This window comes from Oncorhynchus nerka, linkage group LG6, assembly GCF_034236695.1.
Source record: "Oncorhynchus nerka isolate Pitt River linkage group LG6, Oner_Uvic_2.0, whole genome shotgun sequence".
NCBI lineage: Eukaryota > Metazoa > Chordata > Actinopteri > Salmoniformes > Salmonidae > Oncorhynchus > Oncorhynchus nerka.
Window position 1 is genome coordinate 26,721,865 of NC_088401.1, and position 26,645 is coordinate 26,748,509.

The 26,645-nt window shown below is 42.5% G+C and overlaps 2 protein-coding genes and 1 pseudogene across 6 annotated transcripts in view; 2 read left to right on the forward strand and 1 right to left on the reverse strand.

The window, feature by feature from the left end:
• lancl2 (LanC lantibiotic synthetase component C-like 2 (bacterial)) overlaps positions 1-3,884 on the forward strand; it is a 61,073-nt gene extending 57,189 nt beyond the window's left edge. For all 5 annotated transcript variants that reach the window (XM_065019444.1, XM_029661186.2, XM_065019446.1 and 2 more), the window contains one exon: positions 3,098-3,884. In XM_065019444.1, coding sequence (XP_064875516.1) covers positions 3,098-3,174 — 77 coding nt within the window. In that variant the 3' untranslated portion in view covers positions 3,175-3,884. The remainder of the gene's footprint in view (positions 1-3,097) is intronic.
• A 574-nt stretch (positions 3,885-4,458) lies between these two features.
• LOC115130254 (WW domain binding protein VOPP1-like) overlaps positions 4,459-26,645 on the reverse strand; it is an 82,173-nt gene continuing 59,986 nt past the window's right edge. The window contains exons 3-5 of the mRNA XM_029661190.2: positions 24,072-24,149; positions 14,609-14,742; positions 4,459-7,002 (exon numbers count right to left, since the gene is read on the reverse strand). Coding sequence (XP_029517050.1) covers positions 6,821-7,002; positions 14,609-14,742; positions 24,072-24,149 — 394 coding nt within the window. The 3' untranslated portion in view covers positions 4,459-6,820. The remainder of the gene's footprint in view (positions 7,003-14,608; positions 14,743-24,071; positions 24,150-26,645) is intronic.
• LOC135572130 (natterin-3-like) lies at positions 22,221-22,738 on the forward strand (annotated as a pseudogene).

The window sequence follows — 26,645 nt, forward strand, 5'->3', positions numbered from 1 at the left end:
TTTAGAATAAAGCTGTAACGTAACAAAATATGGAAAAGGTTGAAGGGTCTGAATACTCTCCAAAGGCACTGTAGGTTACCTTTAGTTTGGCAATGACTGGCCTCTATTTGGTTCTGCCATTGGTCCACTGGTGAGGTTTCCCTATGCCAGCTTTGTCCCCCCATCCCACCCACATGTTGTGTGCAGCCACATGAAACGTCTTGCCTGGCGTTTTACCGCCACATCTCCATGGCAACCAGCTGCTGCCCACGTCCGAGTAGATTTGTGGGCTGTGATTGGTTGGTCTTGACCCCCTTTGTCTCCCCCTCTCTCACACACACAGACAAACACGTACGCTCCCTTTTCCCATCCCTGCCTGAATTAATCTTCCACTGATAAACAGTCTGGTAAAAAATATTGCAGCAGTTTAATTTTATTAGTAATATATGGGCCCATGTTGGCTCTACAACCTAGAATATTGAATGTTCATGTCTTGAATGTAATAACAGAATACATGTAATATTTCACATTACTGTTGTACCCACAGTGTTACAAGTACATTTTCAGCTCTTTGAACTATTTCAAAGAGATTTGAGAAGGTTTTGTTCATTCACGATGATAAATAACTCCATGACGAACATTTACGGTGAGTGATTTGTAAGCCAAGCTTTCATGTATATTGGGTTGTATGGTTGGGCGGTATCCTGATTTCCGTGCCATCATACCGTGCCTGTGCCATCCTGGGATAGACAGTATTACCTGTTAGTGCAGACAGGTGGCGCCAAAATAAATTAGGATGCAAACATCTACCAGAATGCTAACAAGTACTAAGGAATCCCCATAGTGGACGAGTGCATGAAAAATTGACTACCAAGACAGACAACCCAGCTCATAAGGTTATGCAAGTACAGTACCAGTCAAAAGTTTGGACACACCTTCTCATTCAAGGGTTTTTCTTTATTTTTACTATTTTCTACATTGTAGAATAATAGTGAAGACATCAAAACTATGAAATAACACATATGGAATCATGTAAGCAAAAAAGTGTTAAACAAATCAAAATATATTTGAGATTCTTCAAAGTAGCCACCCTTTACCTTGATGACAGCTTTGCACACTCTTTGCATTCTCTCAACCAGCTTCATGAGGAACTCCGTTTGCATAACGCACAAAACAAATATTACGCAGCAGGGCTCTTAATCCAGGAGGGGATTGTCTCTGCTGCTGTTACCAAGAAGCTTGATATTGCAAGCTAACATTAGCCACTAATGCTAGGAAGTTGACAAAAAACCCAACTGGAGAGACTTATTTGGCACATCTTAGATAGTTAACTTAATAGTTATATACAGTGCATTCAGGAAAGTATTCAGACTCTTTCCCTTTTTCCACATTTTGTTACCTTACAGCCTTATTCTAAAACGCTCATTCTATACACAATTCCCCATTACAAATGTATATTACATTATTACATATTGCTTTTTACCTTATTTACATAAGTATTCAGACCCTTTGCTATAAGAATCAAAATTGAGTTCAGGTGCATCCTATTTCTATTGATCATCCTTGAGATGTTTCTTCAACTTGATTGGAGTCCACCTGTGGTAAATTCAATTGACTGGACATGATTTGGAAAGGCATGTACCTGTCAATATAAGGTCTCACAGTTGACAGTGCAGGTCAGAGCAAAAAACCAAGCCATGAGGTCGAAGGAATTGTCAGTAGAGCTCCGAGACAGGATTGTGTCAAGGCACAGATCTGGGGTAGGGTACCAAAACATTTCTGCACAATTGAAGGTCCCCAAGAGAACAGTGGCCTCCATCATTCTTAAATGGAAGAAGTTTGGAACCACCAAGGGTCTTCCTAGGGCCTTGGTCAGGGAGGTGACCGAGAACACGATGGTCACTCTGACAGAGCTCCAGAGTTCCTCTGTGGCGATAGGAGAACCTTCCAGAAGGGCAACCATCTCCGCAGCATTCCACCAACTGTTATGGAACAGTGGCCAGATGGAATCCATTCCTCCAGTAAAAGGCACATGACAGCCTGCTTGGATTTTGCCAAAAGGCACCTAAAGAACTCTCAGACCATGGTCTGATAAAAATATGATTGAACTCTTTGGCCTGAATGCCAAGCATCACGTCTGGAGGGAACCAGGCACCATCTCTACGGTGAAGCATGGTGGTGGCAGCATCATGCTGTGGGGATGTTTTTCAGTGGCAGGGACTGAGAGACTAGTCATGATTGAGGGAAAGATGAACGGCGCAAAGTACAGAGATCCTTGATGAAAACCTGCTCCAGAACGCTCAGGACCTCAGACTGGGGCGAAGGTTCACCTTCCAAAAGGACAACGAACCGAAGCACACTGCCAAGACAACGCAGGAGTGGCTTCGGGACAAGTCTCTGAATGTCCTTGAGTGGCCCAGCCAGAGCCCGGACTTGAACTTGATTGAACATTTCTGGAGAGACCTGAAAATAGCTGTGCAGTGACGCCCCCCATCCAACCTGACAGAGCTTGAGAGGATCTGCAAAGAAGAAGAATGGGAGAAACTCCTCAAATACAGGTGCGCCATGCTTGTAGCGTCATACCCAAGAAGACTCGAGGCTCTAATCTCTGCCAAAGGTGCTTCAACGAAGAACTGGGTAAAGGGTCTGAATACTTATGTAAATGTGGTATTTCAGTTTTGTATTTTTACAAGTGTAACTTGATCACCCCACTTAAGTTGCGCTGCAGGAGTGACTCACCTCACAAATGAAAAATAATCGAACAGGCGAAGCGATTAACGCGATCTGCTTTACCTATTACCTAATGCACAAGTTGACTGCAGGTATTTATTTCAAATGTACACATTTTAATTTATTGAACTGTATTGGAAATTCAGTGGGTATTTCAGAATACCCTGGCATACAGTATACGGGCCAACCCTAGGTTGTACTGTCTCTGCTTGCAATGAGAGCCTAGTTTCTTTCTCCATCCTCACTCACAGCAAATTTGTGTTTCAACGTTATAGATTTCTTGTGTATTTGACTGTTGTAAATTGTGAAATAATTCAGCATTAGCTGCTGTTGATGCCATGTACTGTCGTCTTATTGAATTTGAAATACACCATTCTCTCTCTTCCAGGTATGGCCGGGGCTATCCACTACCTGTCAGATTTGACCCAGCCTGAGTCTTCCTGCTTCCCTGCATTTGAACTTTAACCTTTGGGTCGTAGACGGACCTCGTCCCCCTTCCATTCTGAACATTTGGGAGAGTGCGATGAGCAGGGCTCTTGGATGAGGGGGTTTGGGGTGTGATGGACCCCTGGCGTCTTGACGAAGGGAACCCTCAGCCCAGAACTGCAGCCTGGGGAGGGATGTTGTCCCCTGCTCCAGTTTTTCAGACACATGGACGGAGGAAAAACACCCCAAAGCCCTAGGCCTTTAACTCTGTAAACGCTGTGTGTGTTGGGGTTTTGTTGTGAATGGGAAGAAAATGCTGTTTTGTTCGTGGATCTTTGCCTCTGCATGCCTATCCAGATCTCCTTCTCTGTATGTGATCTCTAATCCTTGTCCCACACCAGTTTGTAGTGCTACTCCCTCTTCCCTAGAGACTAATTATCTTTGCATGGGGACATCAGAAAACATGTATTAGCCTTGGAATGTGCGTGTCAGTCAAATGTTCATGTCTAACAGTAAATTAGCGTGGCTTTTTTGTGTGTCACCGTGTTTTGTCCCATTTTCCATTTCGTTAATGTGCTGAAGAGAGGATTTTGTTCAATGCCGCTTTGACCTTTTCGCGTGGATATTGTTTCCCTCAGGCGAACAGCGTTACATTATGAATGTTGTACAACAAACCGGGCTTCAATTGCTGTCTTACCGAGTGATTACAGTACAATGTCTTAAATAAAATGCATTCTTACCTTCCTTTAGAGGACTGACTGCTTAGGTTTGGTTTTTAGGGGTGGAAAACATTGGTCAATAGTCAAAGTGGTGCATCTCAATATGAGGTACCGAACAGATGGCTTTATTTAACATATGAGGAGGAGGAAGTCTTATAACGGGGGTTTGGCCAATTAGTGTTCTTTAGAAAGCCACCTCAGGCCAATGTGAGTGTTACATAAGCATGAATTACTCCCACCTATCACTTCCAAGTTAGGACTGCCATTGCCTGGAGTTATCTGTACTGTTAAGTCACCCAAAGCTAACATTCTGGGATGACTCGGTGTTTGAGTATTTATCTGCAGTGGTGGAGAAATGTGGCTTCTGGCTGATTTTATGTAAGAATACAAGCAAGAGAGGAGGATACCATTCTATAGAATGTCTAGGCAGTGTCTCATTCATTTGGTCTACATTTTATCTGAGGGGAACAGTTTTCCTTCCCAGATGATAATATTTTCATTCAACAGATATGACATCCAAGTATAAAACCTTCAATCTCAAAGCACGACTGAACAGTGAGAAGTCCGTCACAGACAACTTTAAAGGGAATAAATGAACACTAACTTCTATCGGAAGGAAACTTTATTAACCATATCATGGATGGATCATTTCTATTTTTTTTGTCATGTAAAATGCCGAAAACCAACCGTCTTGGTACAACAGTAAAAGCACATCCTAACTCTACAAATGACATTTTAAACCTTGGTTGCATAGTTAAATGATCAAATAGAGACATGTCATATTAGCCAAACGTATACACATCATCCAATAGTAACACTTACCATAAATTAGATCTCCCTCCTTGGTTCTGCTGTAATAGTGTCTACGTACCCCAGTTTGCCGGCTAACATCTACAAGGACATTCCATGTCAATGACAGTTGTATCGTTAACACTGGGTGGTTAGTTCGATCTGTTTTAACAGATGGTAATGTCTCATATCTTGCCCAGAAAATAGTCATTTCCACATGATTGCCTTTGTGGAGGGGTTGAGTGCCTTTGTGGAGGGGTTGAGTGCCTGATCCACTCTGACAAATAAGTGTAAACAGAAGAACGTACCTTCACCCAAATGGTCAGTGCCAGCTTGAGGACCTGGTCAACCATTGGGACATGGGACCTCTACTACACATGCACATTCTACATGTGAGCTTGATAGCTTGTTTACGTGAAAGCAAACAATTTTTTTTATTCTCCAAAATGCAAAAGGGTTTCAGATTCATACATGAAAACCATTTTTACCACAGTAAGGGTGTATGTACAGTGCTGTACCTACCTACGCAGAACCAGTTGGTCGTTAGCATTCTAACGGGAGATGTTTAAATGGCGAACAGATGGTACATCGTGTTTGAGGAACTAGGTTACTGAAAGAGTGCAGCTAGCTTTTGTGACTACCACTACTTTGTCTAGAGATTATTGCAGCACAGAAATTGAGAATCCGTTAAGTAAGCAGTTTCACTGGGATGGGCCATCGGTCAGAAAAGCTTCCCATATGCAAAATGTTATCCAGTTGCAACCTGCGTGTGTGAAACAAACATATCGTTTTGGGTTAATCCTCATTGTGGTTGAGCTCCTTACTGTACAAACTGAAGTCGATCTGAACCATGGCTGAACTTCTACGGGGATCACATCTCGCTTCGAGTGGAAGTGGATGCTTAGAGAATATGGCGTAGGTAGAGTTGTGGTAGGTTTCACCGTACCCATGCAGTCACTGACAAATTGTCATTTGAAACCACTTGTCTTGGTCTCAATTGGGGGTCCGTCTGGTTGATTTGATTCTACATTTACATTTTAGTCAGTTAGCAGACGCTCTTATCCAGAGCGACTTACAGTAGGGAGTGCATACAGTTTCCTACATTTTTTTATACTGGTCCCCCATAGGAATCGAACCCACAACCCTGGTGTTGCAAGCGCCATGCTCTACCAACTGAACTACACATTCCCTGCCAGTTTGTGATGTCCCGATCCAGAGCGCCGAATCGCCACTGTCAGCACCACAGGAATTCACACACGCATCCATAATGTGAATGAAACATTCCAAACAAATCGGCCTCTCATAATTACCACTCTCTCCAGCGCACATAATAGGTCCGATAAATCCAGGTCGGTTTCCTTTCCCTTCACAGCAAATGGGCACAATTTGCACAACGCATCCTGACAAGTGTTTATTGTCTATTTAAAATTTTCTCAGTGTTAGGCGAACACAGCCAGCTTCAGAGAGAAGCCCAATTATTCAGCCTCATAATTGAAAAGTCTTTGAACCTTTTAAGCCATTTAAACGCCTTTTGTTTTCAACTTCTCCAAGGTGTCTTTCAACTCAAATTTGATATTGCTCCTGTACAGTTTAGATAGTGGTTGGTCTTATGCCCTTGGTCCTGGATCAGCTTCTCAACCCTAATGTTTACTTGAATCGATATTCATCTTAAAGCAATGTGCTGATCTTGGGTAAGCTTTCGTCATCGACTTCCACAGTTTGGTGTCTGTGGCATGAACCCCCATCTACAGGACTCTGTGAGCGACTCAGTACATATCACAGTCACAGACCATGCCCATCAAGATGGCATTGCCAGCAGAAGAGACTGCGGTGGATAGTTATGCTTTTGTGAAAAAAGTGGGCAAGATGGAGGAGGGTGAATGACAGTGAAATCCAAGCCATGGAGATACGGAGATAAATTCAGCCCGTCTTTGTCCAGAAGACCACCGCCTGCGGCACAGGTCCCCAGAAGGCAGTTTGTCTCTAAAGGTGGTTGTCTGTATCTTGTCCCTAGGACTTGGGCTGATGGTGAAGGTATAACAGTGGCAGACAGACTGTAGATGTCCCCTCCTCTCCTTGTCCTGTCAGTTCTGCTCGTGATGAGGTCACCATGAAGGAGAAGAAACGGAGGGGACGCCAATGGTCTCCGTCAATGACGCCGCAGACACCGGCAGCCTTTACCTCTTCTCTGGTGTCCGGAACACCTGTTCGTAGGGCGGGGGTGGGTGGTTGCAGTACGAGGGCGGTGGAGGGTAGGCGCTCATGTGGGCAGGGCCGAGCTGGATGGGGTAGGTGGGGGTGAGGGGTGATGTCATGACGCCAGGGTCGCCGTAGCCCACCATGCCAGGTTGCTGGGATACTGCATGGGGAAGACAGAGAGACCACTGTTAATCATCTTTTTACAAGCGTTTGGTACAAATATACATTCTGTGAACAAAAGTGTGTGTGTGTGTGTGTGTGTGTGTGTGTGTGTGTGTGTGTGTGTGTGTGTGTGTGTGTGTGTGTGTGTGTGTGTGTGTGTGTGTGTGTGTGTGTGTGTGTGTGTGTGTGTGTGTGTGTGTGTGTGTGTGTGTGTGTGTGTGTGTGTGTGTGTGTGTGTGTGTGTGTGTGTGTGTGTGTGTGTGTGTGTGTGTGTGTGTGTGTGTAAAATGTGGAACTACTTAATGTGTGTGGGTCTGGTGATTGCATGCTCATTTGCATTTCCTGTTTCCTTAAAGAAACAACAGTGCACCAGGCACTACTATAATCTCTGCCATTACAATCAAACTTTGCTGTACAAAAAGCTGTCTTTTGATTGTTTTCAAAATGGAGAAGCATAATGGCAGCCCAATCATCTGTGCCACTACTTGAAAGTCTATTTCTGAACCGATTGAAAATAACACAGGATTCAATTTGGAAACCCACTCTGAGTGAACACTTAAAATGTGTTTTCCCATGTTCCCTGATATAAACATGAAAGGAATAAGCCATGTTAATAGGTTTATTGATGCTTTGTGATGCACAACAACCCAGTGAGAGTGAAAACAAAAGAAATGACAGTGTTCTCCCTCATGTTCAATTCTCCAGTGCCTGGAACTCCATAGCCATCGAACCCAAGAATGAAATTAAACGTCCATATATTATTGGAGCACTGAATACAATTTTCTGCATGACTGAATGATATAATGAACGATCCCATTTATTTTTGCCCTTTCAAATAGCTTTCGTTGGGAAAGCTGGCAGTATGATTAGGTGCCCTACTTTTCAGTCCGAATAGCAGTTTGAAGTCTGTTGGAAAAGTTTGGGAGTCAAAAGGCCAGTGACTGTGGAGCTCGCTGATTCGCTTAACATTTCTACTAACTTCTCAACTCAACAAAGCCCTGAATTCTGGAAACATCTATCTTTCATTAACTTCATCCACTCTTCTACTCATCCTCCCTCCTCTAATCTTCTGTGTAAAGCAGATAGAGGGGTTGAAGCATAAAACGTTTCACGGTAACGAAAGAGTGTGCGGTTCTCCTACTCTCAGTGACTCCTGAGGGGGCACCGATAACAACGAGCAACACATTGTGCTGCTACACCGGCAGGCCAAGGTGGAGGACGGGTTCTGTTCCTCTCTGGATAGATCCAGGAGAAACCTAGAGGCCTTTCTAACCTGGGTCAATCAGGATTTACAGCTACAAGGTCCATGCGCCCCTTTATGTTTATCCCATGTGTAACTCTGTGTTGTTGTTTTATTGTCGCACTGCTTTGCTTTATCTTGGCCAGGTCACAGGTCACTAGCCTACCTGGTTAAATAAAGGTGAAATAAAAAATATCGTACATGATTTGAAGCAGCCTCAATAAACACACTTTCAATGACAGAGCCCCTACGAAAGCACCATCTCTCGCTCTTTCATTTCTATACCAGGTGGTTAACTAGGGAATGAAAGGTGGTGGTAAAAAAAGACAAGCTACAGTACAAGCAGGTTGGTAGGACCCCCTCCGGGTAAAGCGCGGCGAGCTCATTTTGAATGTGCAAATTAAATGTCACCAGATGTCTTTCCTACGGGTCATTCTGCAACAGCTGGAAGTTCAGAGGTCATATTGCTGGCATCCTATTTGTTTACAGTCGACTTAGTTCTGAATAAGCAGAAAAAGAGAAGTGAAGGAAACTGCTGTGACTGGAGTTTTGCCATCAGTGGGATTTAGTCTGGGGAAAAGGCCAACTAATAGTGATGATGATTTGTTCAAGTTGACCAGAGTCAGCGATATTTATACACTACTTCTGAGATGTTGTGTGAGGTGATTTTCTACCTTGGTGACAACTAATTCAACTCATTTGTGGGATAAGGGTGGCAGTTGTCTTGAGATTGGGTGCAATCGGTCGGATGAAAGGTTTATGAAGCGGAAGGTTTGGAACTCACTTCTAAACACTCCCATCACACTGCGAAAACAACAAACCAAACACTTCTCTGATGTGAAAGGACAGATCCACCACCAACCATCTCTCTATTTAAACTGCAGGCATTGCATCATTGGTTGTCATCATTAATAGAGGAGGGTAATGGAGAATAACAAAAAATATACATGATTGTAAGATGGTCTGACACTAGGGAAGCATTTTCTCTTTCATCCTCCTTCTAAACAGCTCAAAGCCTCCACTGACACAGGAAGCAATACATCAACTATCTATGACAAACATCCCACACACTTTTCCCACAACTAAGAATACAACAGGTGTAGACCTTACAGGGAAATGCTTACTTACAGGCTCTAACCAACAGTGCAAAAAAAGGTGTTAGGTGAACAATAGTTAAGTAAATAAATAAAACAGACAAAAGGCTGTGAAAAATAACAGTAGCAAGGCTACATACAGTAGCGAGGCTACATACAGTAGCGGGGCTACATACAGTAGCGAGGCTATATACAGTAGCGAGGCTACATACAGTAGCGAGGCTATACAGTAGCAAGGCTACATACAGTAGCGAGGCTATACAGTAGCGAGGCTATATACAGTAGCGAGGCTATATACAGTAGCGAGGCTATAACAGTAGCGAGGCTATATACAGTAGCGAGGCTACATACAGGCACCGGTTAGTCGGGCTGATTTGAGGTAATATGTACATGTAGATATGGTTAAAGTGACTATGCATATATGATGAACAGAGAGAAGCAGTAGTGTAAAAGAGGGGTTGGGGGGGCACACAATGCAAATAGTCCAGGTAGCCATTTAATTACCTGTTCAGGAATCTTATGGCTCGGGGGTAAAAACTGTTGAGAAGCCTTTTTGTCCTAGACAGCTTAGCCCCAGTGATGTACTGGGCCGTACGCACTACCCTCTGAAGTGCCTTGCGGTCGGAGGCCGAGCAATTGCCGTACCAGGCAGTGATGCTCTCAATGTTGCAGCTGTAGAACCTTTTGAGGATCTGAGGACCTATGCCAAATCTTTTTAGTTTTCTGAGGGGGAATAGGCTTGTCGTGCCCTCTTCACGACTGTCTTGGTGTGATGTGGACACCAAGGAACTTGAAGCTCTCAATGGTCACACAAGTATGTTGTTTTTGGTTTTACTATCCTTCGGACAAGTGGAGACATTTTGCAGGTTCCCACAAGGAAAAAGGCTATTTTAGGCTTAGGGGTTAGGGTTTCAATTAACACATTGGTATGTATGCATTAAGGAATCAATTGTTTGGTCCCCACAAGGTTAGTTAAGCAAACGTCTATGTGAGTGCATGCGTGTCTGTGTCTCGGCCACGTGCACAGGTTTGCAGTGCATGGCCTCCAGATTGTGGGCCTGGCAAAGACTAGGGCAAACGAGTTGGTTAGGTACTACTCTGTTTCAGCTGTAATGGGCAGCCTAGCTGTTTGGAGAAGGAAGTGCTTTCTGACCTTTTGAGTGTCCATGTATACATACCAATGTGTAAAGTTGCCATGGAAATTGAAAATAAGTACTAGGAGAAAATACAAGTCTCTCTACAACCCATGCTGCCAAGTTTTTTTGTGTGTGTGTGTGTGTGTGTGTGTGTGTGTGTGTGTGTGTGTGTGTGTGTGTGTGTGTGTGTGTGTGTGTGTGTGTGTGTGTGTGTGTGTGTGTGTGTGTGTGTGTGTGTGTGTGTGTGTGTGTGTGTGTGTGTGTGTGTGTGTGTGTGTGTGTGTGTGTGTGTGTGTGTGTGTGTGTGTGTGTGTGTGTGTGTGTGTGTGTGTGTGTGTGTGTGTGTGTGTGTGTGTGTGTGTGTGTGTGTGTGTGTGTGTGTGTGTGTGTGTGTGTGTGTGTGTGTGTGTGTGTGTGTGTGTGTGTGTGTGTGTGTGTGTGTGTGTGTGTGTGTGTGTGTGTGTGTGTGTGTGTGTGTGTGTGTGTGTGTGTGTGTGTGTGTGTGTGTGTGTGTGTGTGTGTGTGTGTGTGTGTGTGTGTGTGTGTGTGTGTGTGTCAATTCCAAACACACTGAGGAAGCAACAACACACCAAACACTTTTCTGACATGAAAGAACGCATCCACCACACTGGCTCTATTTCAACTTCACTGCGGGCATTGCGTCATTGAAGAAGAGGGTAATGGAGAATAACAACAGATATACAGTGCCTTCAGAAACAATTCACACCCTTCAACTTGTTCCCCATTTTGTTATCAAAAAATGTTAGATAATTAAATTCTTAGTACAGACACCTACATTCAACACAAACAAACCATTACCAAGACATTTTGCCTACAGTACATGTACAGTGCCTTTAGAATGTATTCACAACCCTTGACATGTTTTGTTGTGTTACAGCCTGAATTTAAAATAGATGAAATGGAGATTGTGTGTGACTGGCCTACACACAATACCCCATAATGTCAAAGTGGAATTGTATTTTTTGAATTTTTTTACAAATCCATTAAAAATGAAAAGCTGAAATGTCTGGAGTGAATAAGTATACAACCCCTTTGTTATGGCAAGCCTAAATAAGTTCAGGAGTAAAAATGTGCTTAACAGGTCACATGATAAGTTGCATGGACTCACTCCATGTGCAATAATAGTATTTAACATGATTTTTTTAATGACTACCTCATCTCTGTACACCACACGTACAATTATCTGTAAGGTTCTCCGTTGAGCAGTACATTTGAAACACATATTCAACCACAAAGACCAGGGAGGTTTTCCAATGTCTCGCAAAGAAGGGCACCTATTGGTAGATGGGTAATAAAAAAAGAAGACATTGTATATCTCTTTGAGCATGGTGAAGTTATTAATTACCCTTTGGATGGTGTATCAATACACTCAGTCACTACAAAGATACAGGCCTCCTTCCTAACACAGTTGCCGGAGAGGAAGGAAACCACTCAGGGATTTCACTATGACGCCAATGGTGACTTCAGTGTTGTGGAGTAACTACAATGTTATTGATCCATCCTCAGTTTTCTCCTATCACAGCCATTAAACTCTGTAACTGTTGTAACCTAAATGTCAGACTGAAAAGGAAGCCTGTACAGAATAAAAATATACCAAAACACACATCCTGTTTGCAGTAAGGCAAACTGCAAAAAATGTGGCAAAGAAATTAACTTTATGTCCTTCATAAACATTGTTGTTTGGGGCAAATCTAACACAACATCATGTTCTAAGTATGCTTGTCATTGGCAAGGACTGTGTAGTTTTTAGGATGAAAATAAACTGAATAGAGCTAAGCACTGGCAAAAAAAACTAAAGAAAATCTGCTTCCGTTTGCTTTCCTGTAGACACTGGAAGACAAATTCACCTTTCAGCAGGACAATAACCTAAACCACAAGGCCAAATAGACACTGTAGTTGCTTACCAAGACAACATTGAATGTTCCTGAGTGGCCTAGTTACAGTTTTGACTTAAATTCTGCTTGAAAATCTATGGCAAGGCTTGAAAACGGCTGTCTAGCAATGCTAAAAAAAAAAAAATGAAAACTTGACAGAGCTTGAAGAATTTTTTAAATAATGTGCAAATATTGTACAATCCAGGTGTGCAATGCTCTTAGAGACTTACCCAGAAAGACTCATAGCTGTAATCACTGCCAAAGGTGATTCTAACATGTATTGGGGTGTGAGTACTTATGTAAATTTGATATTCCATATTTAATTTGAAATAAATTAGCAAACATTTATAAAAACATGTTTTCACAATCATTATGAGATATTTTGTGTACATGGGTGGGAGAAAAATGTATTTAATCCATTTCTAATTCAGGCTGTAACACAAAATGTGGAATAAGTCAAGGGTACATATACAATCATATACAATGCCTTCTGAAAGTAAGACGGTCTGACACTAGGACAGCAGTTTCTCTTTCAGCCTCCTCCTAAACAGCTCACAGCCCCCACTGTGTTCTGACACAGGAAGCAACACATGAAATATTTATGACAAACATCCCACACACTGTTCCCACAACTAAGAGACAACACTGACATCAAGTGTGTGTTCTTTGGAGTTTTTATTATCCTTGTAGGGGCCAGACCTCACAAGGATAGTAAAACAAGGAAAATGGGGCCTTTTTATCGGTCCTCACAAAGAAAAAGTATATTTTAGGCTTAGGGGTTAAGGTTAGCTTAAGGGAAAATAGGACTTTGAATGCGAATCAATGGTTTGGTCCCCATAAGGTTAGTGTGTATGTGTGAGCATGTGTACGTGTCTCCAGATTGTGGGCCTGCCAAAGACTAAGGCAAACCAGTTGTCTAGGTACTGCTCTGCTTCAGCGGTCGTGGGCAGCCGAGCTGTTTGGAGGAGAAGATGCTTTCTGTACCCTTGAGTGTCTATGCATACAGGGACCTTTGAAATGTTTGGATCCTTTTTTTAATGTACTTGATTGGTGGATTCAAATAAAGTATTTAAAATGTGCGTGTGTATCCTGGTGAACACCAACATTCTGCGATGCATTGTGCAGCATGAACACATGCCAATGTGTAAAGTTGCCATGGGAATTGAAATGAAGTACTAGGAGAAAATAACAGTCGGTCTCCAACCCATGCTGCAGAGTTCGCAATCAGCAGCCTTGGAAACTAAAACCATACACATTCATTTAGCCTAAATACACAAACACGACTGGTGACACAACACACTTCTGTGTTGTCTCTGTACTGCTTTATTTTTGTGTTGCTAACTTGGCTACCTGCCAAACGCTTTCACTTTATACTCTTAATAACTGTTTTTAAGAAGTTTACCAAGGTCTTAGTTTTGTCCTCACTACATTTTTTTATTCTCCTTTTAAACTCCTGACACGTTATCTGGACATAGATCTGCAGGACCTCCTCCGGCCAGAAGAAAAGAACGCTAAATTACATGATGCCCTCTCATTGCAATCGCTGTACACTTAATATAAAGGAGAACTATCACCTTCTGGTGAGGATAGTCGAGATGCAAGCTTGGCTTCAGACGCAATCGTTAGACAAGGGCAATTTAAGAGTAGGAACGGATGATACAGCGTCTGTGCCACCAGTAAATACAGGCAGTAGTGTTAATCCCCCAGCACAGTCCCCGCAGCCGGACAATTTTCTCATGGCTTCTGGAAAGAAATGCTTTCGGTATTTAAAAAAATATATATTATTTGACCGTTTTTCCCATTTAGCCTTCTGGCCTATTCTACCCCACCCACCCACACCCACACAGAGCTGGGTATATTATCACCTGTAGCACTGTGAAGGCCAGTAAAGCTGTCACTGCAGATATCTCAGTGGGGTAATTGGCACTTAGAATCGGTCTCCTTCAATGACATCTTCATCAGAATGAAACCTTTTGAATTCTCAAATCCAATGATATTCCAATGCTGATAGATCTATTTGTCTTGTTCGACATGGCAAAACAACAGGCTTACTATCAGCATATTCCACCAACAAAACAACATTGTACAAAGTTGCACGTACATTAAGGGCTTCAGACTAAATCCATTTATAACCCATATATCTAAGGGATAAAAACCCCTAAACAAAGCGCAAGTGTAAATTACTTTTGAAAGTCAAGTGCTGTGTGATGTTGGCACGTGTGTCTCTTAGTCTACTGACCTGGCGTGGATACGGGCTGCCTGGTGAAGGAGACGTTGAAGGCAGGCTCGTCGCTGAGGGGCAAGGGGTACATGCGCCTACGGATGAAGAAGCCTGCACCGCAGCAGAACAGCACCCCCATCATCAGCATCAGCCTGGCGAGAGAGAGTTAGTTCAAGATCTTTTGATAAGCACAGATCCTGGATGCACTGTGACCTCCATTGACCAAAGTGTCTGAGGTCATAAGGTCATACAGTAACATCCCTAACAGACACCGCTGCTGAACCAATTGGAGCCACCGATCAGCCGTGAGGGCGAGAGCAGTGGAGGGTGAATAAACGTAAACACTGTACTCCCTTTTATATTTTGCACCTTTTACAGAAAATGCATTTTTCACTGTAACTTGTAACTTTTTTTCATTGCGACCGGCAATGAGAGTTTGCCCACATTTCATTGGGATTATAGTGGGCCAGCCAGAGATTTAAATCTCAGAACAGAAAGGGGAGGAAATGTGACGAGCATCCCAAAAAGTCCAGTAGTAATCTCCTTAAAAGACTGCACAAAAAGACCCTATGAATTACTTACTTTAACAGCTTAGTTAGGAGCCACTGTAACTTCTCAATTGAGAGAGAGGATATTGAGGCAGTGCAGATGAATTGTAAACCACATATCACCATCAATCTTGAAGATTTAAATGACTTGTCAACGCCGCAGCCAGACAGCTTTTTGTCTGATCAGACAAAACGGTAAAGCAGCAGCGTGATTTAGCAGCGGAATTAGTACATCACATATACCTAAAACCTCCATCTGAAAAAGGGTAAAAAGACATGATTAGGGAACATGTGCAATTACACCTGTGTAATATACACTGCTCAAAAAAATAAAGGGAACACTAAAATAACACATCCTAGATCTGAATGAATGAAATATTCTTATTAAATACTTTTTTCTTTACATAGTTGAATGTGCTGACAACAAAATCACACAAAAATGATCAATGGAAATCAAATTTATCAACCCATGGAGGTCTGGATTTGGAGTCACACTCAAAATTAAAGTGGAAAACCACACTACAGGCTGATCCAACTTTGATGTAATGTCCTTAAAACAAGTCAAAATGAGGCTCAGTAGTGTGTGTGGCCTCCACGTGCCTGTATGACCTCCCTACAACGCCTGGGCATGCTCCTGATGAGGTGGCGGATGGTCTCCTGAGGGATTTCCTCCCAGACCTGGACTAAAGCATCCGCCAACTCCTGGACAGTCTGTGGTGCAACATGGCGTTGGTGGATGGAGCGAGACATGATGTCCCAGATGTGCTCAATTGGATTCAGGTCTGGGGAACGGGCGGGCCAGTCCATAGCATCAATGCCTTCGTCTTGCAGGAACTGCTGACACACTCCAGCCACATGAGGTCTAGCATTGTCTTGCATTAGGAGGAACCCAGGGCCAACCGCACCAGCATATGGTCTCACAAGGGGTCTGAGGATCTCATCTCGGTACCTAATGGCAGTCAGGCTACCTCTGGCGAGCACATGGAGGGCTGTGCGGCCCCCCAAAGAAATGCCACCCCACACCATGACTGACCCACTGCCAAACCGGTCATGCTGGAGGATGTTGCAGGCAGCAGAACGTTCTCCACGGCGTCTCCAGACTCTGTCACATCTGTCACGTGCTCAGTGTGAACCTGCTTTCATCTGTGAAGAGCACAGGGCGCCAGTGGCGAATTTGCCAATCTTGGTGTTCTCTGGCAAATGCCAAACGTCCTGCACAGTGTTGGGCTGTAAGCACAACCCCCACCTGTGGACGTCGGGCCCTCATACCACCCTCATGGAGTCTGTTTCTGACCGTTTGAGCAGACACATGCACATTTGTGGCCTGCTGGAGGTCATTTTGCAGGGCTCTGGCAGTGCTCCTCCTGCTCCTCCTTGCACAAAGGCGGAGGTAGCGGTCCTGCTGCTGGGTTGTTGCCCTCCTACGGGCTCCTCCACGTCTCCTGATGTACTGGCCTGTCTCCTGGTAGCACCTCCATGCTCTGGACACTACGCTGACAGACACAGCAAACCTTCTTGCCACAGCTCGCATTGATGTTCCATCCTGGATGAGCTGCACTACCTGAGCTACTTGTGTGGGTTGTAGACTCCGTCTCATGCTACCACTAGAGTGAAAGCACCGCCAGCATTCAAAAGTGACCAAAATATCAGCCAGGAAGCATAGGAACTGAGAAGTGGTCTGTGGTCACCACCTGCAGAACCACTCCTTTATTGGGGGTGTCTTGCTAATTTCCTATAATTTCCACTTGTTGTCTATTCCATTTGCACAACAGCATGTGAAATGTATTGTCAATCAGTGTTGCTTCCTAAGTGGACAGTTTGATTTCACAGAAGTGTGATTGACTTGGAGTTACATTTTGTTGTTTAAGTGTTCCCTTTATTTTTTTGAGCAGTGTACATTTGAGGAACCTGAGTAGACGGGGTACTATACATGATATCAGGAATAGTCAAAATCATCCTGCTTCCTTCCGACAGGATACCAACTCAAACCCAAGAAATAGTTCCATTAACACACACACACACAATATACAGTTGAAGTCAGAAGTTTACATACAATTTAGCCAAATACATTCAAACTCAGTTTTCACAATTCCTGACATTTAATCCTAGTAGAAATTGTGTATTGATACACCATTCAAAGTGTAATTAATAACTTCACCATGCTCAAAGGGATATTCAATGTCTGCAATAGGTGCCCTTCTTTGCTAGACATTGGAAAGCGTCCCTGGTCTTTGTGGTTGAATCAGTGTTTGAAATTCAGTGCTCGACTTAGGGACCTTACAGATCATTATATGTGTGGGGTACAGAGATGAGGTGGTAGTCATTTTTTAAAAATCATGTCAAACACAGAGTGAGGCCATGCAACTTATGTGACTTTAAAGGATCTAACCCTTTTTTTTCAATTTTCGCCTAAAATGACATTCCCAAATCTAACTGACTGCAGCATGGATATGCATATTCTTGATACCATTTGAAAGGAAACACTTTGAAGTTAGATCTGGTAAAATATAATTACAAACAAAAAAGCATGTGTCTTGAAATGTTTGTTTTTTCATCATCTTTGAAATGCAAGAGAAAGGCCATAATACAATTGTGCAGTTTAGGCACAATTTAGATTTTGGCCACTAGATGGCAGCAGTGTGTGTGCAAAGTTTCAGATTGATCCAGTGAAACATACCGATACTGTACAATATTTTGTATCAAGTCTGCCCAAATGTGCCAAATTGGTCAATTGATACATAACTATAGGAGAACATACAAAGATTATAGGGTAATACGAACATTTTAAGAATGTCATACATGACGGGTCATTAGCTTATACACTAACTTTCACACATCTACTGTAGATGGCTGGGTGGGGTGGGTGTGGAACCATAGACAGCAGGGGTTCAAACTCAGTTCCTAGATTTGAATATAAAAATCAAAGCAAGATTACTGAATGTAAGTACATTATTTACCTTCAGATGTGAATGTATCAAACCAGATGCCGTGATCATTTTGTTGTTTCACTGTAATAGCTACTGCAAGAATTTAAGCTTTCTGCCCAAGACATGTTTATGTCCTGGGAAATTTTGTTGTTACTTACAATGTCATGCTAATCACATTAACCCACGTTAGCTCAACCGTCCCGGTATAGGGACACCGATCACGTAGAGATTAAGCACATTTTTTATCATGAATTTATTTAGGCTAGCCATAAGAAAGTGATTGAAATTGAATACTTATTGACTCAAGACATTTCAGCCTAAAATGTATTAATTGTGTGTAGGCCAGTGACACAAAATCTCAATGTAATCCATTTTAAATTCAGGCTGTAACACAACAACAAAACATCTATGGTTATGAATACTTTCTGAAGGCAAACATTGTTTCTAAATATTGGAGTGAAACAAGCTTATATTTTGGGTTCTGATGGGGTACGACAGTTGAACTAAGCTCATAAGGAATTTATAAGTCACATTTAATTAATTCAGCGTACATTTAATTAATTCAGAAGTCCAAAAATGGATAAAGCACCTGCAGATTGCCCCTTTAAACGCAATACTGCACTATATGTGTCAATAAAACCATGAGTTTCTTAATCGTGCTTACAGTTATTCTGAATGGAAATAGTGTCTCAGCACAACAAGCGTGCTCTATACGAGCCACAATCAGTGGTTTGCTGTGAATTCATTTGAAGGAAGGGAATCTGAAGCATCAGCATAATCAAGAAGTATATACTGCATGTCCTTCCTGGAAGCAATAGGATCACACTGTGCTGAGCTTTCACAATACACCGGATTGAACCAAATCCACTCAGTTTGTTCTGTATTGATTACCTTTAGAGTTCTAGTTGTAGCAAGTCATGTCCCAATGAGCACAGCAAAACTCACAGCTTAGGCCAAATTGTTTAATTATTCACATTGAAGCACAAACAAGAACCCCCAACCCAAGAGATTCATCAAAATATGAATACTATAAGGTCTTACAAAGAGCCATCTACAGAAATAACAATCTATATATGTCTCTGAAAGGATCATTTCCACTCATGGCACAGTGCACATGTCTTTTGATGCAAGCATGTTGTTAAATTAGGGGGCCATTACACCTAGTTTGTTTGGAGCTTAAATGATGTTCGTTTGGACAGGTGTGAACACTTTATCCACCCTCAGGTGTGCACCAAACATGCACCATGGTTCACGCTAAAAAAGGTTGGTGGTGCAGTTCGCTGTATTATTGGTCGTTTGACTGAGTAACTTGATATCTGATGCAGATAAGGGTCTCCCCTATTCTCTGCACGTAGCAGTTAATACAGCTGCTATTGCTATAGTAATATGAAGATTGGGACACAAGTAATGTTCACCTCCGGATCAAAGATGGATTTACCGTGAGCATTTTCGTCCAATAAATAAATGACTCGTATTAACATACGTGGTATTGTTTAGGTATTTAATTTGTTTGACATTTGGCAACATGTATGAACTCACTGGAAAATAGATTGAACAACAAAAACAATGATGTGTGTGGGTGTATGAGGACTGATACATCTGACAAAGTTCTGGCTCACTTCAAGATGTAATAAAGCATTTTGAAAGGAGCATTATGGCTGCGTTTAGACAGACAGCCCAATTCTGATCTTTTTTTCCCACTAATTGGTCTTTTGACCAATCAGATCAGCTCTGAAAAAGTTCTGATGTAATTAGTCAAAAAAACAGTTAGTGAAAAAAAAGATCAGAATTGGGCTGGCTGTCTAAACGCTGCCTGGGTGTCTACTTGTGTTCATTGAAAAGATGGGTTTTTATTATCAATGGTTAATATTGTATGAATTCACTGGAAAATAGATTGAGCAACAAGGAAGTCAGATAACCTAGGAGTTGCAAGGGTGTGTATGAAGACGTGAAAGCACACAACTGATAAATGTTCTGTCTCACTTCCTCAGTTGATTGAAATGCAATCTGAGATTCAAACAATAACCAACCACTTTTTTGGTAAACAGCTTTCTGTAGAAATGCAACGACTCTAATAGGCTTTGGTTGCAAGGAATGACCATCCTTGATTTTTTTTTAAATTATACTTTTAACCACCATGTTTTGAAGCTATGCAATGTTTGTTTAAAATTATATTGGGGTTTTGGAGTAGGACTGTTAAACTTAAGCATTTCTAAGTTATATTCTTCAAGCATAAATGGCTATAAACCATTAATTTAAAATGAATAAAATTGATGTACTCATCTCGGATGAACCATATGAGTATGACAGGAACCGTGTGCACTGTTATGCTACAGATGTACATTTAAGCTGGGTGTCATGTCAGTTCAACAGTTCTTTATCATCGTAAATAATACAACAAGGAAACTCTGGAATTAAATTCAGATAACAAAAAAATCCTGGCTGGACTCGAGTGCCTTCATTGTAGCTGGAGTTTTTTTCCTAACCTAAATAACAAACCAATAAAACAGCAAATCATTAACCCAACAATATATTAGAAAAGCTGTGGAGTTACTGTGGAAAGTCAACCCCATCTTGACAAGAAGCTGAGAGGAGTGAAGACTTCATTTGTAAAAGGTGAGTGATGCAGAGTGCTGTTCAAGAGGAAGTTCTTTCCATCTAAACATGTCTATTTTACGTGACAAAAATATTTTTCAAACTTCCATCAATATGGATTGATGTCAGGTCTAATTCCTTGCAAGCATTCTCTGCATCCTCTATCTTTCAGATGATACTGACAGCGTTGGCAGCCTGTGCCTTTCTGCTGTAATGTTCTCTGGGTATGGAACACCGAGAGTTGATGAACAAGCAGCTTTTACACCATGTTACTCAGAGCATTGTGACCACAGTGGACGGTGAGGGATGTGTTCTGTCTATTTATGGTGCATTTGGCTGTGCATAGCTGCATAGTTCCTCATTTTGTATTGTTTTTTTTGAATAATGGCTTTCAACTTTCAATTGAGAACTACCAAAGTGATTGCTAATACTAGGGTTGCAAAGGCAGGGTATATTACTGGAATTCAAAAAAAAAAATCTCCCCAATTTCATGGCATCCAATTGGTAGTTATAGTCTTGTCTCATCGCTGCAGCTCCCGTACGGACTCGGGAGAGGCGAAGATCAAGAGCCATGCATCCCCCAAAACACAACCCAACCAAGCCGCACTGCTTCTTGACACAATACATGTTACCAAATGTGTCAGCTAGAGATGATGTGCAGGAGCTAGCAGAGATTTGTAGTTTTCCATGATGTTTACTTTGATGCTAATTAGAATGTTCAAATCTGAGAGTAAATAGAGCCGAATATCTCAGAGAGATGTAAATGGTTATCAAAACGTCACGCCAGGGTAAGACTACACAAAACACAGTCCATATTTTATGTGTTTCTAAAATCCCTCATGGGAAAAATGATTGTGATTGTAACCATTTCCCTGTTTGACTGCTAGGTTTTATGGGTATTATGAGACCTCCACAGTGGGTAAATAAGTGTGATGTTTCCTTAGCTTTAAAAGGGGAAATCTGTGATTGGTACATCCATTTTTGTACTTTTAAATTAATGATATACAGTTCCAGTCAAATGTTTGGACACATCTACTAATTCATTTCTACATTGTAGAATAATAGTGAAGACATCAAAACTATGAAATAACACATATGGACTCATGTAGTAACCAAAAAAGTGTTAAACAAATCAAAACATTTTATATAAGTAGCCACCCTTTGCCTTGATGGCAGCTTTGCACACTCTTGGCATGTTGATTGAAATGCATTCCAGGTGACTACGTCATGAAGTTGGTTGAGAGAATGCCAAGAGTGTGCAAAGCTGTCATCAAGGCAAAGGGTGGCTACTTTGAAGAATCTCAAATATATTTGGATTTGTTTAACACTTTTTTCGTTACTACAGTTGGATCTGCTAGTTAACGAGCAGAACCTTGAGCTCATGCAATGGAAAGCATTCTCAGGGTCTATTCCAAAAACTCAATCGCATCCCGTGCCAAGTACAACGTCTATCTATTCTGCAAAAAAATCATTATGGAATAGGAGCCGTTTCCAGAAAAATATTATTTCTTCCTTTGAATGACAAAGGGTTCAAATACAAAAGGGACTCTGATTTACTAAACACTGAAAAAGGAGAGATACACACAGAGAATCTTCGACGTAGAGTACCATGTCGATCAACTGGCCACATTCTCCCAAACACCTGTGGCGCTGGGAGAGTACAGTGCCACCAACAACAACTGCCACTCAGTGAAGCAGACAGTGCGGCTAGAGGAGAGGACAGAGAGACAGAGCACCTGGCAGACCAGCGTCTCCTCCTCCCTGACCATACCCACCTCCATAAAAGGAGGGATACCAATAATCTCTGCTACAGCTAATGTCGCCGTCACATCTGAGAAAACCCACACCAACGGCAACTCTGTGACTGAAACCGTCAGCCACCGTCAGCCGCTGTCCCAGCCAACCATCACTGTACGGTGAAAATGGCAGGAAAAAAGTATAAGATTGAAATCCCATTCACCGCACACCTGGCTAAAGAGTACACTGACGGCACTGTCCATACCACCACAGTGACGGGCGTCTACCGAGGTCTACAGGTGGGGGGGATTGCAATCCCCAGCCCTATGCTGCCTAGGTAGCAGGCAGTTGATACGTCCACTGTAACAGCAGGGCATATGCAGAGAAGCCTGTGTCTATCAACAATGTGTGTGACAATCTTTGTGTTTTGATCTACCAACTGACAGACAGGAATTTGTGGAGTGGTTGAAAAACGAGTTCTAAAGACTTCAAGCTAAGTGTAATGTAAACGTCCAACTTCAACTGTACTTATGAATGCTAGTGAGACATCCCTGACAGTGTACTGTCATTAGTGACATTTGTCAGGAGTGAAGTGTAACAAGTAACCCCTGTTCACTTTCCTCATCATCCTCTCACTGTTTGAGAATGACATTCAGCTTGCCACTGACTTTATATAGTCTGCTTGCCTTGACACTATCAGAATAAGCACCCATGTTATCCACAGATCCACAGACAAGGTCAGGTGTCCATTACATTGAGAGGGGGAGCGAGGACATTACCCTCCACGTTGGCCTTGAGAATCTCGCAATTGAGTTGACACCAGCCGTGACCCACAAGCTCCGTGAAAGGTAACTAGGCAGTCGCTGATCAAAACCCTTCAGCCAAGGCTGCTAGAGCACCATGAAACCATGGTTTTGTTTACATGGTGAGTAGCGGTTCCATGTTCTGTTTTCGCAGTTGGATTGCGAAAGCAAAGCAGTGATGCCACACGGCTCAGCTGGAAAAACAAAGGCTGATGAAGGAGAGAATAAGTGACCCTAGACTCTTGTAACTCAAGAGGTTGTTATGGCTAATTGCACCACTAACATGCATTAATCTTTGAAAAGAGAGGCCTATTTCATGCTTAATTGCATGTCCCACAATAGGCGTATAAGACAATGCCTGACAGGATCGTGCCCAGTGCGCTGCATTTCTCTTTCTGGGTCCCTAACGGTTTCATGATGTCCTTGTCCTCAGCACGCCATTGTTTCGGGTCACAAGCTCTTCGCCTCAACACATCAGCTTCCCGTTGACTCGAGAGCTTAACTACAACATACTCAATGCTCAGTATTGACCAGCCTATACCACTCCACACAGACACAGTTCCTCTAAGCCTTACTACAAGGTTCCTGTTCTTCATTACCAGCCAAGGGCCACTTCACAAAACACCTTGTTTAGAGAGGTCACAGGGGCGATGGTCGCAGGGGATTATCTGTATGCAAACACCGCAGTCATCTCTGGAGTGGGGTATTGATTTGGCTGCCTGACCCCCTGAACCCTTGAGTTGGGGCCCTGAATACCAATAGCGACAGATGTAGCCTTGGGACTCTCATGGAGGGAAGGAGGGGAGTTAGAGGGGGAGGGAAGAGTAAATGTCGATCCATTGGAAAGGACAGTCTGGTGGGTAGGACTCACCAGAAGTACCATAGCCGCTGGATGGAGAGGGCTCGGACGCAGCAGCGCGTGCCACAGCAGTCCTCGTACGAGCGGCATCTGAAATGAGACACAAAGCAGCCTTGACGAAACACATTTCTTCTAGTCACATGTAGAAACAGAGTGGAATGTGTCATGTACAGTAAACCCAAACCATATCGGCATTTCTTTTAATTTCCATTCCATCTCTATTTTTGACCAGGCAGCTTCAGTGTTGAATCTTGAAATGACAGCACACCTTACAAGACATGGTTCATGTATTGCATTAAAAAGTGGCCACATAAAAACAACTTCGATTTCAACAAGCCTCCAGGAGCCTCCAGTATATAATTGTTAGATGATGTAAATGTAAATGTAAATGTTAACAGACGCGTCAGTATCTTAACTCCATGGGCCGTTGTCCATTTCTCCACACAGAGACATGTAATGGAGTCACGCAGCGAGGCCAGCAGCAGTCATCTTCCTCTCTCCTGATGCTACACTCCACCCAATTAGCCCGTGCTGACCGAGGCCAGTGTTTTACAATGTCCTGGCTGTCTGGGGAGCGAGCTGGTGACAGTACTGCGGCCAGCGACTATGCCACAGTGTCCCCTAGATGAGAGAGGTCACGGGTGTGAAGGCTTAGAGGGCTCAGCACGGGGACATATTTCACCATCGATTCAACAAGAGGCGTAGAGACAGCAGAGAGCCTAGTGAGTCTGGTACCTCGGGCGTAATGTGGAGACAGATTCATTCTTTGAAAATAGCATAATAGTTTCAGAATGGCTTCTTGAGTGTAGCAGTATTTAATCTGATTCTGCTTTACTGTAATGAAAAGTTAAGGAATAGGTTAGAGATTTGGTGGTTTAAATTGTTTGGTTATTTTTAGAATGTGCCCACTTATGTCATAATGTCAGGAGTATACGAGCAAAAGATTGCGATCCAATTGTGATCAGATCTGTAGCTGTGAGCACTTCTGGACAAGGACATGAATGTGTCAATGTTGTGAAGGCGAATGGGTCCCTAAATGTGACCGCTTTTCAGACATGTCTATTTCAAAAACTATGAAGAGACACTTTTGAACACCTTGTGGCCGCAAAGCATTGTTGTCCAAATGATTTGTAATCGAATCTAAAAGCGTAGTTTCAATACCAGGCATAGACACGGCCTTTTGGAGCTCCCGAGTGGCGCAGCGTCTAAGGCACTGCATCTCAGTGCTAGAGGCGTCACTACAGACCCTGGTTCGATCCCGGGCTGTATCACAACCGGTCGTGATGGGGAGTCCCATAAGGGTGGCGCACAATTGGCCCAGCGTCGTCTGTGTTAGGCCGGGGCAGGCCATCATTGTAAATAAGAATTTGTTCTTAACTGACTTACCTAGTCAAATAAATATATATACATACATACATACATACATATATATATATATATAAAACAAAATAATGCAGAGAGGCCTGTAACTGTAGCATGAGCACCCTTGATGTCTGACAATACCATACGTTCCATAAATAAAGTACCATTTTTCAAAACAGCTTTTGAACCTCTGAAGATACCAAAAACGTACTCATTACTATCTCCTATCAAATTATACATTCCGTTGCCCTCTGATGCTACCTGGCTGAAAGTAGGTGATTGGAGCTGCCAATACTGCATGTTTGAATTATTCAGTGTTCCTCAATTAAGTGATGCCCCCATAGATTTGGGGTGCGATTCTGTTCCAGCGCTGATGCAGTAGCCAGCTGCAAGCCTTCCAAACTCTACAAATGAGTCATGGCACCAAGCAGAACTATATGAATACTGCTCTAAAGATTCCTTTTTCATCCCTGCCGTACACTCAGTGATGAATGCCTTTGTTCTTTATGTTTTCATCACGTAGCTTTTTCACTCACTCCATTCCGAGGCCAGAGACTCCTTATCTGACCTTTTCCGTTTCTATAACAAAGTCGAGTATCTCTTCGAAAAGACAGAATACTTTTTCGAGTTTATTCTCTCTCTGCGGCTCAACATTTGTCTGACCAGTCTTATCAGTTAACTTCCTCACCCTTGACTCAAAGTTTTTGTGCAATGTAACTTTCTAAGTTCTAATTTCCAAAGTAGGCCATATGGAACATATCAACTATGGATATCTGAGTCAGACTGCAGCACATACTTCACAAAGTCCCATAGGGGCGACCAAGGAATACATGTTTTATTGATCATCACAGGTTTGATGTCCAGGCTACAATGTATACAATTGAAGAATCTAAATTCCTATAGAAACAACGAATGAATTGAAATTGTGGCTGGCATGACTTATAACCTACCTCAGTCACAAAAGGAGAATAATTTCACTGTACTGTTTACACCCTGTATCCTGTGCACTAAACTTCGATTTGACATACAGTTGAGGTCGGAAGTTTACATACACTTAGGTTGGAGTCATTAAAACTTGTTTTTCAACCACTCCACAAATTTCTTGTTAACAAACTATAGTTTTGGCAAGTCGGTTAGGCCATCTAATTTGCGCAGGACAAGTAATTTTTCCAACAAAGACAGGCCGCTCAGCAAGGAAGAAACCGCTGCTCCAAAACCGCCATA